This window comes from Schistocerca piceifrons, chromosome 6, assembly GCF_021461385.2.
Source record: "Schistocerca piceifrons isolate TAMUIC-IGC-003096 chromosome 6, iqSchPice1.1, whole genome shotgun sequence".
NCBI classification, from domain to species: Eukaryota; Metazoa; Arthropoda; class Insecta; order Orthoptera; family Acrididae; genus Schistocerca; species Schistocerca piceifrons.
This window is the reverse complement of record NC_060143.1, coordinates 21,440,745-21,458,500: the sequence shown is the minus strand read 5'-3', so window position 1 is coordinate 21,458,500 and position 17,756 is coordinate 21,440,745. Positions and strand designations below refer to the sequence as shown.

Sequence of the window (17,756 nt, the reverse complement as noted above, 5' to 3'; positions counted from 1 at the left end):
CAGCACTTTATCTTGGAATGCTCTGTGGAACTCATTAGATGCATACGTCTGGGCCATAGAGACAAGTCAGCAGTGGCAGGACATAGCCCCAACGAATAACATACCTTTGGATTTGAGGAAACAAAAGTGTTGTGCCGAGCTAGTGGCTTTTGGGAGAGCGTTATTAGATAAGGCTCCATGACAATCTTGTTAATAGGAGAGAGGGCTCCCACCTAGCCTACCTGTACTAACAACTATACACTGAAACTGCATCCAGCAGTTAACATGTGGGTCTGGACAAGACTGAATGCTTTGAGACTCGAACAGCAGTCTGTCTCCCACTATGTGATGCTGACCACTATGTGATGCTGACCGCCATATCAGGGGGAAGAGGTAGGGGAGGCAGCCATCACTTATGTATCTACACTGCAGCACCAAAGAAACTGGTGTAGGCATGCATATTCAAATACATAAATTTACCTTTACAAATGTCTGCTTGTGTCTGTGTATGTGCAGATGGATGTGTGTGTGTGTGTGTGTGTGTGTGTGTGTGTGTGTGTGTGTGTGCGAGTGTATACCCCTTCTTTCCCCCTAAGGTAAGTCTTTCCGCTCCCGGGATTGGAATGACTCCTTACCCTCTCCCTTAAAACCCACATCCTTTCGTCTTTCCCTCTCCTTCCCTTTTTCCTGATGAGGCAACAGTTTGTTGCGAAAGCTTGAATTTCATGTGTATGTTTGTGTTTGTTTGTGTGTCCATCGACGTGCCAGCACTTTCGTTCGGTAAGTCACATCATCTGTGTTTTTAGATATAAATATGTAAATAGGTAGAATATGGCACTGTGGTCGGCAATGCCTATATAAGACTCCGAGTGTCTGGCACAGTTGATAGACCGGTCATTGTTGCTACAATGGCAGGTTATCAAGATTTAAGTGAGTTTGAAGGTGGTGATATAGTCAACACACAAGCGATGGGACACCGCATCTCTCAGGTAGCGATGAAGTAGGAATTTTCCCATACAACCATTTCATGAGTGTACTGTGAATATCAGGAATCTGGTAAAACATCAAATCTCTGACATCGCTGCAGCCAGAAAAAGATTGTGCAAGAACGGGAGCAACAACGACTGAAGAGAATCGTTCAGTGTGAGAGAAGTGCAACCCTTCTGCAAATTTCTTCAGATTTCAGTGCTGGGCCATCAACAAGTTTCAACGTGGGAACTATTCCATGAAACATCATCAATATGGGTTTTAGGAGTCAAAGGCCCATTTCTTATCCTTGATGGCTGCACAGCACAAAGGTTTACGCCTTGTCTGGCATGTAAACACCGACATTGGACTGTTGATGACGGAAACATGTCGCCTGCTCGTCCGAGCAGGCGACAGATGGATGTGTACGGGTACGGAGACTATCTCATGAATCCATGGACCCTGCATGTCAGCAGGGGATGTTCAAGCTGATGGGGGCTCTGTAATGGTGTGGGGCGTGTGCAGTTGGAGTGATGTGGGCCCATGATATGTCTAGATATGGCTCTGACAGGTGACACGTACGTAAGCGTCACCCTGCATCCATTCGTATCCATTGTTCACTCCAATGGACTTGGGCAATTCCAGCAGGACAATTCAACACCCTACACGTCCAGAATTTCTACAGAGTGGCTCCAGGAACACTCTTCTGAGTTAAAACACTACTGCTGGCCACCAGACTCCCCAAACATGAACATTATTGAGGATATCTGGGATGCCTTGCAACGCGCTGTTCAGAAGAGGTCTCCACCCTCTCGTACTCTTATGGATTTATGGACAGCCCTGCAGGATTCATGGCGTCAGTTCCCTCCAGCACTACTTAAGACATTAGTTGAGCCCATGCGACGTCATGTTGTGGCACTTCTGTGTGCTTGTGGAGGCCCTACACAGTATTAGGCAGGTGTACCAGTTTCTTTGGCTCTTCAGTGTATATGTAGAGACAGAAGACTCACTGTGCTTTTGTTCACTGCCAGGTCTCTGTAGACATTCTGCAAGTGCCTACGAATATCTGTGATGCTCTGGTTTTCCGCCGAAAGAAACTCGGTGACAGCACTCTGCCTGGAAAGCACCTTCATTTTAGACACTATTTTGAAGGCTATATGTAATGCTGCCACCTAATGGAATTCATAAAACTAAAGGGCTGAAGCAGGAATATTCCATGATGTCCCACAACAAATTTTGCATTCTTTTATTTTTTATTTTAATTTTGATTTTTTAATTTTCTTTCTTTATTTATTTTTTTATTTTATTTTATTTTATTTATTTATTTATTTATTTTTTTTTTTTTTTGGTGCCTTCCCACCACCCCCCTCTCATGAGCGACATTTTCTGAGAGAAAAATTATTGCATTTTTTATTGAGCACACTTTATATTTGCAGTTTTTCCTTAACACAACTTCTGTTAAAGTTCTTGCACCAAACTGTTACAGTCTGTGCATTCCGCACAGCTGTGTTCTTCGGATTACATTTATCACTGGAACATGTAGCACTTCTGATGCTGTTTGCTGGAATTTTAATCCTGAACAATAGTACTGGGATCAAACGTTTTCTGGGCACCTGTATTCTGTTTTATCAATCAGCTTAAATGGTGAAATTTCAAGTACTTCACAACTTTTATTAAGTTTCTCATGGGTTGTAGATGGATGTGATGTATAATCTGGATCTTCAAGTTCACATTCATCAATCCATGGAAAGCTATATAATGTGGGACATAAATGGCCTCATGACATGTTATATAAAGCTTAATACTTGGTATTAGTGCAAGACTGGTATGTATTTTGTTGCCATGGTTAAAGAAAAAACTTTTGAAGATATTTTAACAGTATTTTTCCAAGCTTCGGGTCACAGCAAATTCTTTGTTTGTTTTCAAATGTTCCCAAACAGAGCCTTTGATGAGCAGAACAAACTGTGTCAATATTTTCACATGTACTTCTTAGCTTCATTAATTCAATATGAGCTTGATTCAGATGTGACATGTTTGTTGAATCAATCTCTTTGCTACTGCTATGTTTCTTCTGACACACCTCTGCTGACGCAAAATGTATAGAACCATTTTTTTAATTTTTTTTTTTTTCCATGCTGATTTCTAAGTCGAGTGTGTATGTGTAAAAAAGGACTGGATGATTTAAAAATTCTCTGACACTGAATCAGTCAAAGATGTATTATGAAGAATCTAATAGGAAACAAGAAATAATTAATAACTACTTTATGTGCTGTGTAATGCACACATTTGTGTACAAATAAGATTTAAATCATGCTCAGAGTGAAAATAATTATAAAAATTTTGCCAATTCATAGCAATCACTCTTTTGTTACTAGCTAAAAATTTTGTATTGCTTTGAAATAACTTAAAACCAGACAGAAGAGGTGCCGAGAAAAGCTGACAGGCACATAGAAAGCATAAAAAAAGTCCATCTTTAGAGATTAAAAAACATGCACACACACACACACACACACACACACACACACACACACACACGCACACGTATATACAAAACTAACACACATTGCCCATTTTGTCCACTTGTGCTGCCACTAACTGAATTTTTCGTGGTTGTTTCACGTATTGTCATTTAGCTATTTGAAGCAACCCTCACTCCCGCTTTACTGAAAAAGTATGAAATCTACCAAGATAGGAAAAAAGCCCATCTGATTTTTTTGTGTTGCAGAATACGGTAAAAGGCATTACATGAAACGAAAATTAAGATGGTGAACCTTGTGATTTTGTGTGTGTGTGTGTGTGTGTGTGTGTGTGTGTGTGTGTGTGTGTGTGTTGGGAGGAGGTGGGGGTGACACTTTAAAAATGACTTTCATTACAGATTTGTAAATCTTTGTGTGCATAATCCAGCATTTTAATAATTTTGTGCTGTAGTTGATTCTTTTATCTTTTTAATCAGACTGATTCATAAGTAACGTTATAGTGGTTACAATCTAAGTAGCCACTTTGTGTATTGAAGCTGGTTTGCGAAAATGGCCCACATTTCAAAATAGCCTCCTAACTGTAGCTTTGATCAGAAAATTTTAGAAAAAATGTTTTAAACCTCCTTGATTACGTACTTTCTTACATAAAATTTTCACAAATATCCATGACGTGAGGGCAATGGCCACTGAGTGATTTCAAGTTATGTAGATAATTTAATATTACGATATGTTGACAATTTTTCTTTGGGACCATCTAATCACAACTGAGAGAAACACAATTTTTGTGCCATACACATTTTGCCATTTTTCTTTGCAAGGCATCTTCAGTGGCAGATTTTGTGGATAGTGATGTATATGTGGTGGTCTTGTTCCTTTTTTGCAGCTGTTCTTCTTCTTATAACTGCCATTTGAAATTTCATTGTCACTCTTCACAGCTCTCGGTCTCAAGGTAAAAATTACCAACATGCAGTAATAACATACACTACTGAGGATGACAGAACTACAGAAGTGAAAGAGGCCATTGAATATACACACTGAGAAATGAGTGTCAAAAGATCTCACTGATTATAGTAAATTAGGCCATCAGAAGTATCTGTACAAAACATCAGAAATAGTTTTTATATCTTAGGACTAACATAATAGAACTAACAATTGTAGTTGCCACAGTTCCAGCACACTGGGGGCAAGAGGTAAATTGCTTCCATCAGTATTGAGCACTGTTTGTAATAGTTAACTAAACTCATGATTTAAAGTGGTGCAAACAAGGTAAGGAAAGAGTCATGATGAACAATCATAATGAACTTGAAAATTTGTCGAGGAGCCCAGAAACAACAATATAAAAGATGATAAATAGCATTTGAATGATCCTCAGGAGTTCACATTGATGACTGGTTTCTGAATATGAATGATAGAGTTACAGGGATGATTCAGCTGAGTGGTTGTAACAACTGATTAGTTAGTAGATTGTTTTTTAATTCAGTCAGTTTTTTCATTCAGTCAGTTTTTTCAGCTGAATGAAACAGCCAAGTTAAAGTATTCTCTGCAACCAAGCCAGCTATATGTGTGTTTTTCATTCACTATCCAGGTTTGAGTGGTTTCACTTAATGTGAGACAACTGACTGACACAAGTCTCTGGCAGCTATATCTGTTATACAGGGTGATTCAAAAAGAATACCACAACTTTAAAAATGTGTATTTAATGAAAGAAACATAATATAACCTTCTGTTATACATCATTACAAAGAGTATTTAAAATTTTTTTTTCACTCAAAAACAAGTTCAGAGATGTTCAATATGGCCCTCTCCAGACACACGAGCAATATCAACCCGATACTCCAACTCGTTCCACACTCTCTGTAGCATATCAGGCATAACAGTTTGGATAGCTGCTGTTATTTCTCGTTTCAAATCATCAATGGTGGCTGGGAGAGGTGGCCGAAACACCATATCCTTAACATACCCCCATAAGAAAAAATCGCAGGGGGTAAGATCAGGGCTTCTTGGAGGCCAGTGATGAAGTGCTCTGTCACGGGCTGCCGGGCGGCCGATCCATCGCCTCGGGTAGTTGACGTTCAGGTAGTTACGGACAGATAAGTGCCAATGTGGTGGCGCTCCATCCTGCTGAAATATGAATTGTTGTGTTTCTTGTTTGAGCTGAGGGAACAGCCAATTCTCTAACATCTCCAGATACTGTAGTCCAGTTACAGTAGCACCTTCGAAGAAAAAGGGACCAAAAACTTTATTGGCTGAAATGGCGAACAAATGTACAACTAAATGAAACTTTATAGCTCCCTTAATTCGCCGACAGATAGTGCTTAGCTCTGCCTTTTGTCGTTGCAGAGTTTTAAATTCCTAAAGTTGTGGTATTCTTTTTGAATCACCCTGTATGATTGTTTTCACTCAGTCTCTGGATTTGAATGATTTACCTTTTTTTCTGTCTGGGCACGTGACATAACCGTTGGCAGCTCCCTACTGCCATCCAGCATGCAGGGGCAACCTGCTACGCTACTGCAGTTCCAAACTGCACCAGTGCAAGGTGGTGACCTAGCCGCTGGCTCATTGTTGGGAACCACGGTAGCATACCAACCACTTCTTCAAACTGGCTGTGCTCTTTGTGGCAGCAGGAGGCTGTCGTGAAGCACAGGAGACTAATGCACGATCTCAAAGGGCAAGGACCAGTTTTCAATTAGGTGAGATCACACCTTTTCAGTGAAACAGAATGAAAAACAGTTGCTAAAATTTAGCAATGTTCCTTCTTCTTCCAGTACCCCTAAGACACTTTTATCCTCAATTTTATATCCCCAAATATGCATCAGTGTAGTTTGTTACTTTTAATTGTATCTGGAACCATTTAATCCACAGCAAAACATTAATCAGTTTTAAGTGATGAAAAGAAGAGTTACTCTCTTCTGTACAAAATATATATATATATATATATATATATATATATATATATATATCAAAAAAGATGCTGTGACTTACCAAACAGGAAATCACTGGTAGACAGACACAATAAAACACACACACACACACACACACACACAAATATCAAGCTTTTGCAACCCACGGTTGCTTCATCAGGAAAGAGGGAAGGAGAGGGAAAGACAAAAGGATGTGGGTTTTAAGGGAGAGGGTAAGGAGTGCGTGTGTGTGTGTGTGTGTGTGTGCGTGCGCGCGCGCGCGCGCGAGTGTATACCTGTCCCTTTTTCCCCCTAAGGTAAGTCTGTCCACTCCCAGGATTGGAATGACTCCTTACTCTCTCCTTTAAAACCCACATCCTTTCGTCTTTCCCTCTCCTTCCCTCTTTCCTGATGAAGCAACCGTGGATTGCGAAAGCTTGTAATTTGTGTGTGTGTGTGTTTGTGTTTTTTGTCTCAGCTGCCACCCATTCCATATCAAACGGTCCGTTCCCTACACCTTAGGTCTTCGTGGCAAACGAATCTGCTCCAGTCCTGAATCCCTGAACCATTGCACCAATAACCTGAAAACAGCTTTCACATCCCGCAACTACCCTCCCGACCTGGTACAGAAGCAAATAGCTAGAGCCACTTTCTCAACCCCTCAAACCCAGAACCTCCCACAGAAGAACCACAAAAGTGCCCCACTTCTGACAGGATACTTTCCGGGACTGGATCAGACTCTGAATTTGGCTCTCCAGCAGGGATACGACTTCCTCAAATCCTGCCCTGAAATGAGATCCATCCTTCATGAAATCCTCCCTACTCCACCAAGACCGTCTTTCCGCCGTCCACCTAACCTTCGTAACCTCTTGGTTCATCCCTATGAAATCCCCAAACCACCTTCCCTACCCTCTGGCTCCTACCCTTGTAACCGCCCCTGGTGTAAGACCTATCCAATGCACCCTCCCACCATCGCCTACTCCAGTCCTGTAACCCAAAAGGTGTACATGATCAAAGGCAGAGCCGCATGTGAAAGCACCCACGTGATTTACCAACTGACATGCCTACACTGTGAAGCCTTCTATGTTGAAATGACCAGCAACAAACTGTCCATTTGCATGAACCGACACAGGCAGACAGTGCTAGTTGGTAATGAGGATCACCCTGTGGCTAAACATGCCTTGATGCACGGCCAGCACATCTTGGCACAGTGTTACACCGTCCGGGTTATCTGTATACTTCCCACTGACACCAACCTATCAGAACTCCGGAGATGGGAACTTGCCCTTCAATTTATTATCTCTTCCCGTTACCCACCAGGCCTCAACCTCCGCTAATTTCAAGTTGCCACCGCTCGTGCCTCACCTGTCATTCAACAACATCTTTGCCTCTGTACTTCCGCCTCGACTGACATCTCTGCCCAACCTCTTTGCATTTACACATGTCTGCCTGTGTTTGTATATGTGCGGATGGATATGTGTGTGTGTGTGTGCGAGTGTATACCTGTCCTTTTATCCCCCTAAGGTAAGTCTTTCCGCTCCCGGGATTGGAATGACTCCTTACCCTCTCCCTTAAAAACCACTTCCTTTTGTCTTTCCTTCTCCTTCCCTCTTTCGTGATGAAGCAACCGTGGGTTGCGAAAGCTTGATATTTGTGTGTGTGTGTGTGTGTGTGTATGTTTTATTGTGTCTATCTACCAGTGCTTTCCCGTATGGTAAGTCACAGCATCTTTTTTTAGTATATTTTTCCCATGTGGAATGTTTTTTTGTATTATATATAATGTTTATTTTAACTTAACATGTCCCCTGCAGATGTCTTCACTTACGCCAATGGGTAGGGCTACCCTCCAGGGTATATGTGTGCCCTTGTTGTACACCCCTGCTTTAGTTCAATTAATGAAAGTACTACAGATTGGTTTCACTCAGATGAATAAATGGGTAGCTCAGTGAGCAAAAACCCTAAAGAGTGGTTTCAATTTAAAGAATGAATGCAAGGTTCAACCAACAGAAAAAACACAAATTGGTTTCATTTTAAAAGAAAAAGTGAATAATTCAATCGATATGAAAAACTACAGTGGCCTGAATCAATTGTTTTCACTCAGGTACTCACACAGACTGCATACATTTGAAAGAAATGAATTAATAGTCTAACTGACTGAATTGATTGTTTTCATTTGATTGCTCCCATAAACTGGTTTCCTTCAAAAGAATGAGTGACTAATTCAGCCAGTACATAAAACTACAACCATATGAATCTGTTGTTCTCCAGCAGTTGACTGAATCAATTGTTTTCACTCAGTTGTTCCCATCGCTATAAAATTGTGATTTAACTTTGTCAAGGAAAACCTAAAAAACCTAACTTACATTATGCTTGTAGTAGATGTCAATATTTGCATTTCATGGTACAATTTGTTGTTGTGGTCCCTGAAGAATGTTGCAGCTGGTGGACATTGACTTTATTCAGATTTTCACTGCAGGCAATTAGTTGAATTATAAGCATGATTGTAAGCATTCACATGCTTGGTGACACTTTGAGTGACAGTAACATCACGCTCTCTCTCTTCCCAAAAGGGTGGTGATAACGCAAAAGAGGCAGTGAAAGTAAGAATCAACTATTAGTTGGTTACATTGTATGAATTTATTTATAAATGGTTTGCTAATGAAAATGTAATGCCGATTTTATGTGAATTTCAGATATAAATCTTTTGTTGACGCCATTTTAGCTGCTGCACCCTGTTATAAGTTTACAGCAGTATGTACAGCACTTTTTATTGAGTTGTAAGTGACAGCACACTACTTTTGTGGATGGCTGACTGTTAGACAAATATTTTTAAATATTTGCTTAGGTAATGGAGTCAGCTAACCTCTTTGAAAGAACCACAAGCATTGCATTCAGAAACACCACCAGCATGTGCAGAGTGCTACTGATAACCAGAATTTGAGAAATCGTGACTAATTCAGTATTTGTAGAAAATGTTGTTATATTGATAGCAGTTTGATATTCCCTGTTATTATTTGTAATTAAATAATGAAGTGTAATAATAATCATCATTATTATAGTAGAAAATCAGGATGAAATGTAACAGTATTATGAAAAGGACAGTTGCTACTCACCATACAGCATAGATGCTGAGTCGCAGATAAGTACAACAGAAAGACTGTTGGAAAGTGTGCTGCTGGCCAACAAGGCTTTTGTTGAAAATAGACAACATGCACACGAACACACATTGACACAAACGCAACTCACACACACCTAACCACAGTCTCTGGCAGTTGAAGCTAGATGGCAAGCAGCAGCACTTGATGGGAGAGGCAGCTGGGTGGTGGGGGTAAGGAAGTGGCTGAGGGGCAGGGGGGGGGGGGGAGATCAAAGACTGAGGGTGCATTGGTGGTCCACCAATGCAGCCTCAGTCCTCCGTCTTTTTTATTTCTCTCCTTTTCAGCTAACCCCCTCCCCCCCATCCTCCGTCAACCTCCCAACTGCACCTAGCTGCCCTAGCATCTCTTCACTACATCCCTACATGCTCCCACAAGCACAACTTTACCGTCCTGTCCTGTGCCTCTACCGTGCTCTCTCTCCCCCTCCACCTCCCCACCTCAACCTCCTCCTTACCCCCACCACCCAATTGGGTCTACCATCATGCGCTGCTGCTCCCAGTCTGGCTTCACCTGCCAGAGACTGTGGTCATGTACGTGTGTGGGTTGCGTTTGCGTCAGTGTGTGCATCAGTGTCTATTTTCAACGAAAGCATCAGTGGCTGATACCCCTTTTTCCGACAGTCTTATTGTTGTGCCTACCTGTGACTCAGCATCTCTGCTATATGGTTGAGTAGCAACTGTCCTTTTCATAATATTATATTATTATAGTAGTTATATTGTCTGAGTGGCATAAAATATTGTTGACGCTGCTGTTATGTACTCTAATCCTTTACAGCGAAACATTGTTATTTTTAAGAGAAATCGTTGTTTCCTTTTAAATAATGTCTTTACTGCCAGAGTATGTTGTAGTAGAAGTTGACTACTTTTGATCACTAAACCTCGAGTGCTTCTGGTAATTGTTACAGGCAGTCACAGGTAGCACAGGCACTTCGTGTGTTCTGAGGATGTTGAGAAGTGAAGAGCTGTGGCACTCTGATGCTGGTCCCCCTCCACTGGCTCAGCTTGCTCTCTCCCAGTCGCTAGCAAACTTTGACCTTGTGCACTTACACCGGCAGCTAGCAACAGCACTGCAGATGATGATGGCATTCAGTATGAGGCTGCCACGACCAATTGCAACACTTTTTGACACAATGGTAAGTGCTCTCTCTCTCTCTCTCTCTCTCTCTCTCTCTCTCTCTCTTTCTCTTTTGATTAGGAGAGATGTGCAGGTTGTTTTCTCTTAATTCAAAGTTAATATTTTGTAGTTGTTTCTTTTTCTTTACATACAACTAAGTGAACTTTATTGCTCAACTTTGTACCCCCAACTATGCTTCAGCTTAGTAGGTGTGAATTATTGGCCACACCAAAAAAAGATTTTACTGCCAGAGTCATCAGAATGAGAGGACAAGGCTCACCCAGATATTAAATTTCTCATTTTTTTTTATTTTGTGTTTTATTTTTTAAGCACAGTTACATGATAAACTTTAATGGCAACAGATACAGTGATGTATGAGCTATTTTTTGACATAATCACCAACAAAAATGAGACCTTGTCACATTGTGGAATCAAATTTTCTATTGCTGTGTCATGGAAGTCTGCCCTTTGGAAGGGGCCACTTGGCACACACTTTTCTGAACATCAGGCACTTATTGATAGTTTCATCCAACAAGGATTGCGTTTTCTGTGGAAAATGATGGCTGAGATCCATAAATGTGGAGTGATGGTTTTCCGTTATGTGCGGTTTCACCTAGCTCTACAAGGTCATCATTGATGAGGGACGTGTGCCCAATGTGCGGTTTCACCCAGCTCCACAAGGTCATCATTGATGAGCGACATGTGCCCACGGCCCTCTTCAATATGGATGCTTTGACGACCTTCGAAAAATTCCCTTCACCATCAGTGCACCACCTGTTTGCTTGTGACCTTTGATCCCCACAACTTACACAGCTGACGATGAATTTAGATTGCTGCTATGTTTTGTGTCTTGGTTAGTTAGATAGTTTGTTAGTTAATGTTCCATAGATCAGTTGAACAATTCTTTTATCGGAATGATGTAGAATGAGTTAGTTTCAGGATATGTATACATTATTAATGTTAACTGTAATGAACCCTTTTTTTAGTCCTATGCATGCAACTCACTTAAAAAGAAGGTTTTTTTTCTTTATATGTATCCTGGCCAGCAGTTTCTGAGTAGAAATTTGTCAGTGGAGTAGAAGGAGTTATCCAGGAGAAATCATTTTAAGATATATTTAAAACTTGCTTTACTGCCTGTCGGACATTTTATGGTGTTGGGTAATTGATCAAAAATTTTTGTCGCTTCACATTGAACTGCTTTCTAAGCCACTGTTAGCTTTCGTTAATAATTAATAGTAAAGGTCATTTTTCCCTGTAGTGCTGTAAGTATGAACATCAGTATTCTTTCGAAATTGTGATGCATTACTTACGATGAATTTCAGTAGTGAATATATGTATTGTGAGAGTGCACTTAGAATGCCTAGTTCCTCGAAGAGGTACCTACGTGGCCTCCATAGGTAGACACCGTGTATCTTTCTTATTACTCTTTTGTGCGCAGTCAGTACATTCTTTCTAAGTGATGACTTACCCCAGAAAATTATTCTATAAGACTATACTGAGTGGAAATATGCAAAATACAGTAAACTCTTGGTTATCTGCAGGAAGATTATCAGTTTTGCAGATTATTGATGTCCTATTTCACCTTTCTTTTCTTCTTCTTCTTCTTCTTCTTCTTCTCCTTCTTCTTCTTTTATCACTGAAAATTTTTCTTTAATGTAGGAGTGGTTGCAGTGAATGATGATCTCATGTTACAACACGAGGGTAGTAAACAAGTGCTGGATTCTGATTGTTGCAGGACATAGTCATTGGTTTCTGTTTGTGTCGAATAGTATCTGAAAAGCGAAAGCATGTTGTGTTAATGAAATAGGAGAAACTGGAACTAATACACAAATTCGATAAATCCAATATTGGTACACAAACTCCGGAATTGATGTTCAGTGTGGGTGAAACTAAAAGAAGACTATCCAGGCCCAATACTACCGCTCTACCTCATCCTCAGCCAGCAACATAACTGGATGTGTATATGGAGGGGCATGTTGTCAGCTCAACCCTCTCTTGGCCATTATCCATTTTCATGACTGGAACCACTACTACTCAGTCAAGTAGCTTCTCAGTTGGCCTCACAAGGACCGAGAGCACCCCACTTGCCAACAGCACTTGGCGAGCTCAGACGGTCACCCGTTCAAGTGCTAACCAAACCCGACAGTGTTTAACTTCAGTGATCTAACAGGAACCATGTTACCACTGAAACGAGAATGTGGGTGAAACTGTGATCCATGGTATTTGGAAAACCAATGACAAAATAATTCAGTGCACTAGCAGTTTAACAGGGAAGGCTGTGAAAATGTCTACTTACGCAGAACTGAATAAAGCTGTGTTCTAATGGTTTCAGCAGAAAAGAGTAGAGGGCACACAAGTATCTGGCCCAGTATGTATCAGATGAGCCCAGTTTTTCTTCAAAAACTTGGGGTTTTAAGGAGATTTTAATACATTGTCTTGCTGGTTAACAAGGTTAAAACAGCATAATGGTATCTGGAGATTGCTATCCAAGGAGGAAAGTTAGTAGGGATAATATGGTTGAATTTTGTAGTGATTTCCAGGAGTTTATTGCATGGGAAAATTTAGAGCTGAAGCAAATAAACCGTGCAGACAAAACTGGGTTGTTTCAGAAGTGTCTGCCAACAAGGACTTCAGCTTTCAAGACAGAGCATAGTGCACCTGGTTATAAATCAAACAAGGAAAGGATAACTGTGTTGTGTTTTGCTGATGGTACAGGACCACTTAAAGTCAAGCTTGGTGTAATAGGCAAAGTTAAAAACAGTGCTGTTTCAAAGGAAAAGAATTGCATAATTTACCCACCCATTATTTTCACCAGAAATGGGCCTAGATGGATCACACAATATTTCAAACATGGTTCCATAATTGCTTTGTGCCACAGGTGCGAGAACATTTAATGTTCAAGAGTCTATCTAGAAGAGCTGTATTGTCACTGGACAGTGTGCCATCGCATCTGGATGAAAATGTTCTGTTAACAGACGATGGAATGATAATTGTAAAATATTCACTTCCTAATGTTGTAGCCTTAATCCAGCCAATGGATCAGGGTGTCATTGTTGCCATGAAGAAAATTTGTAGAGGAAGTCTGCTACAAAAACTTATTGTGAGGGTAGAAATTGTCAAACGTTTTAGAAACAGTTAACTGTTCTAGACACAATTTATAAAGTGTTTAAATATAGCCAAGTCTTGGAAAAACATTAATCCTAAAAAATTGATGAAATCAGTAATTCTGATGATGGAGAAGACTGCTCATTAGCACCGTTAGCTGCTGTTTCAAAAAGTACAACAGGATCTGAAACTGTTTACGTAAAAAATTTTCTGAATGGTCTGACATCAGCTGTACAGAGCCGGATCGTGAGATGTTGAGTAATAGTACTGTTGTTCAGCAGATACAAGGGATACCTGAGGAGATGAATGACAGTGACAAAGATGACAACATTCCTCTAATTCCAGGAACAGTAACCATTCATTTATCAGCATGTAAGTGGGCTAAAGCGTTACTGGACTACCTGGTACATTAAGAAGATGTTGCCCATTCTGACAAGTTGGTGACGCATAAAGCTCATAGTGTGATATGTAAAAGACAAGTTAGCTCTCTGAGACAGAAATCAGTTGAAGACTATTTTGTTTCAAACTAGTGTAATGTAAGGTGAAACTGGATTTCGGTTTTTGAACAACCTTAATACAGGACTATGTACTTAAATTGTGGATTATCCATGGAATATGATTATGCCCAGTATTCAAGTCCCCACTTACCATGGACAGTTGAGAGTTTACTGTATGTCAGTGTTAATTCACATGTTTCCAAGGTTAGCAATTATATTAAGAGCAAATGTAGCTGAATGTAATTGTTTGAGAAGCTCAGTAATGTGCTTCTTCCAGTTCAAGTTTTCATCTATATGTACACCCAGACATTTGGAGCATTCTATCGTATTTAACACTCCTCTTCATGTGCTACATCTGTTGTTGATATGACTCTTATTTGTTGTACAAAATTAACTATAGTGTGCTTTTTTCTTCTAAAATTTAGGGAGAGTCCATTTTCTAATAACCACTTAAGTCTTTGGAAAATATCCTTACCATATCTTCTGTCGCTTTCACTGTAATGTAATTTACTAAAGCACTAGTGTCATATGCAAAAAGTACCAATTCTGTTTGTTGGATGTTAACTGGAAGGTTATTCATCCAAAATTGAATCCAAGGACCTTCTGTTATGATTTCCCCCCAGTCACTAAAATTTTCTGCCCCTCCAACATTGTTTGAATTATTCAGAACAACTTTTTGTGTTGTGTTCGTTACATATGATTCAAACCCACTGTGTGTAAAACTATCAGTCCCATAAAACATGATCTACACAATCAAACACCTTGGAAAGATCACAAAAAATACCAACTAGTGATAATTTATTATTTAACGTTATAGTATTTGTTGAAAAAATGTTTATTTACATCTAAATCTTCATCTATACTTTGCAAACCATAGTGAGGTGCATGGTAGAGGGTACAGTTATTAAGGTACCAGTTATTAGGGTTTCTTCCTGTTCCATTCACATATGGAGCACAGGAAGTATGATAATTTGGATGCCTCTGTGTGTGCAGCGATTATTCTAATCTTATTCTCACGATACATAGGGGGTTGTAGTATGTTCCTAGAGTCATCATTTAAATCCAGTTCTTGAAACTTTGTTAATAGACTTGCTCGGGATAGTTTATGTCCATCTTCAGGAGTCCTCCAGTTCAGTTCCTTCAGTATCTCTGTGACACTACAAACCTGTGATCATTAATGCTACCCTTCTCTATATACGTTCAGTATTCCCTGTTAGTCCTATCTGATAATGGTACCACAACACACTTGAGCAATATTCTACATTGGGTAGCATGAGTGATTTATAATCAATCTTCTTCTTCTTCTTCTTCTTCTTTTTTTACTGATGGCACTTGTATGAGCTGGACAATACTCATTGATATTATAGTCACAAGATTTGACAGTTTTTCATTTTGTAAAGTGAAAAATTTTAAATTTCTGAACATTTAGAACAAGTTGATAGTCTATGCAACATGTTGAAATCTTATCAAGATAAATAGCATTCACAGTTGAATAACCTTTCTAGAATCCAAACTATGAACTGTTTCTACTTACGTATGAGACTACTCTTTTCAAATATTTTGGAAAAAAATGTCAGTAGGGAAAGGCTGTGTCACCCTTCTTATGATGAGGTTTACAGTGACAATTACATATTTTAATATTTTAAACTGTTTGGAAAAATTCCCTGTGCGAGGATGTATTACATATATCCCACTAAGGACATTAATTATTAAGTTGGAACAACTTTTCAGAATTCTGTTTGAAATTCCATCATCACCACATGATCTTATGTTTTTTAGAATTTTTTATAATTCTGTTAATTTCAGTTAAGGATGTTGGTGCTACATCTAGTTGCTTAAAGTTGTGTGGAAAGACATTTTAATACATTCTCTTGCCTCTTCAACTGAATTGTTTAATTCTGTTTCTGCTGGTACATTAAGAAACTGATTGTTAAAACTACTTGCAACTTGTGAATTACCAGTCACACCATTGTCATGTAGTTTAATTGTAATGATTTCTTGTACACTGACTGGATATCCTGTCTCCCATTTGATAATGTCCCATATAGTTTTAACCTTATTGTTTGCATTATTTATTTCTGTCAGGATATTCATACTTCTGGACAACTTAATGACTTTCCTTAAAATACCACAGTATTGTTTTCTTTCTTTTTGTGTAGTATTCAAGTAATGTTGGATCTTGACTTCGATCTTAATATAAATTTCCCTCTTACTTTTACATGAAATGTTAATTCCCTGTGTCATCCATGCCCTGTCTTCTGAATAACTTTTTAGGAAAGCAGTTTTCAGATATTGACACAAAACTTTCTAAGGAATAAATTGAGTTTGACATTACCACCTCTTTCACCCGAGACCACCTCTTTTAATGTACTCTTAAAACTCTTTGTGTCCTGTTCTCATTAGTAAGCCTCACTGCATTATGTGGACCTGTCTCGGGAATGTAACATTCCATGTTGTTTATTTCCATTAATTGTGCATCATGATCAGACAGTCCATTAATTTCAGTACACATTAATTGTTTCAGTCTGAGCACTGTCTACAAAAAAATGTTATCAATCAGTTCCTGCATGCAATTTGAAAAATTGGTAGCCTGCAAAGAAGAAGAAGAAGAAGAAGAAAAAGAGAGAAAGAAAGGACAAACAGAAATATAAATGTTGTAGGAAAGTTCTGGGTGCATGTGAATACTTTTGGATTACAGGAGACCACTTGCTGGAAAGCAGACCTGCTGATTCATTGATAGGCACATACAAACAGAAAGGAAGCTTGCTAGCTGTCAGAATAATCCTTTTTTTGAGCTATAATAAATTATACACACATACACCTACGCATATACACGGCTGTGCCCCTACAGTGTCTCAGCAGGATGAAAAGTGCCAGTGCTGTATTTTACCAGGTGGGGGCTGTGTCAAGTGGGGTGTGTAGAGGGAGGGAGGGGGGGGGGGGGGGGGGGGAGAGAGAGAGAGAGAGAGAGAGAGAGAGAGAGAGAGAGAGAGAGAGATAGGTGGGAGGCAGAAAGAGAAATTGGGGGTTGGTGACTAGCACTCGGAGGGAGGAAGTCAGTATGCCGACTATGAGTGTGAGAGAGATGGGTAGCAGGTACATGGGCTGGGTATGTGATATCAAAGCCAGTGGGGAGTGCCACAGCCTGAAGATGACACGAGGGTGTGGATCGGAAAGGGGTGATTGACAGAGAATAGGCCAGGATGATTACAGGAGTGAAGGGTATGTTGCAGGAATAACTCCTATCTTTGTAGTTATCCATCCTACCCAACACAAACCTCACCACAACCTGCAAAACTTGCTGAAATACTGCACTGGCACTGTTTATCCAGCAGACACCATGTAGGGGCATGGGAATGGGCATAGGCTCTCTCTCCTTTTTTTTTTAAACTGTAGCTGAAAAAAATATCACTCCGAAAGCTGGCAGTATTACTTTCTTTTTGTGCATGTGTTTATATCTATGACTCAATGCTTTTGCTTTTCAGTGAGAAGTAACCTGTACTCCGAAAATATATTTAAAAGAAGGAAGCTCATTTTAATAGTATTTGCTGCACTAGGAAT

General features: G+C 39.8%; 1 protein-coding gene across 1 annotated transcript in view; it reads left to right on the top strand.

Annotated features, from left to right (window-relative positions):
• Nucleotides 1–17,756, top strand: part of LOC124802945 (rab3 GTPase-activating protein non-catalytic subunit) — a 171,428-nt gene that overhangs the window by 128,264 nt on the left and 25,408 nt on the right. Inside the window, exon 21 of the mRNA XM_047264033.1 lies at nucleotides 10,385–10,612. Within this exon, the coding sequence (XP_047119989.1) occupies nucleotides 10,385–10,612 (228 nt within the window). The remainder of the gene's footprint in view (nucleotides 1–10,384; nucleotides 10,613–17,756) is intronic.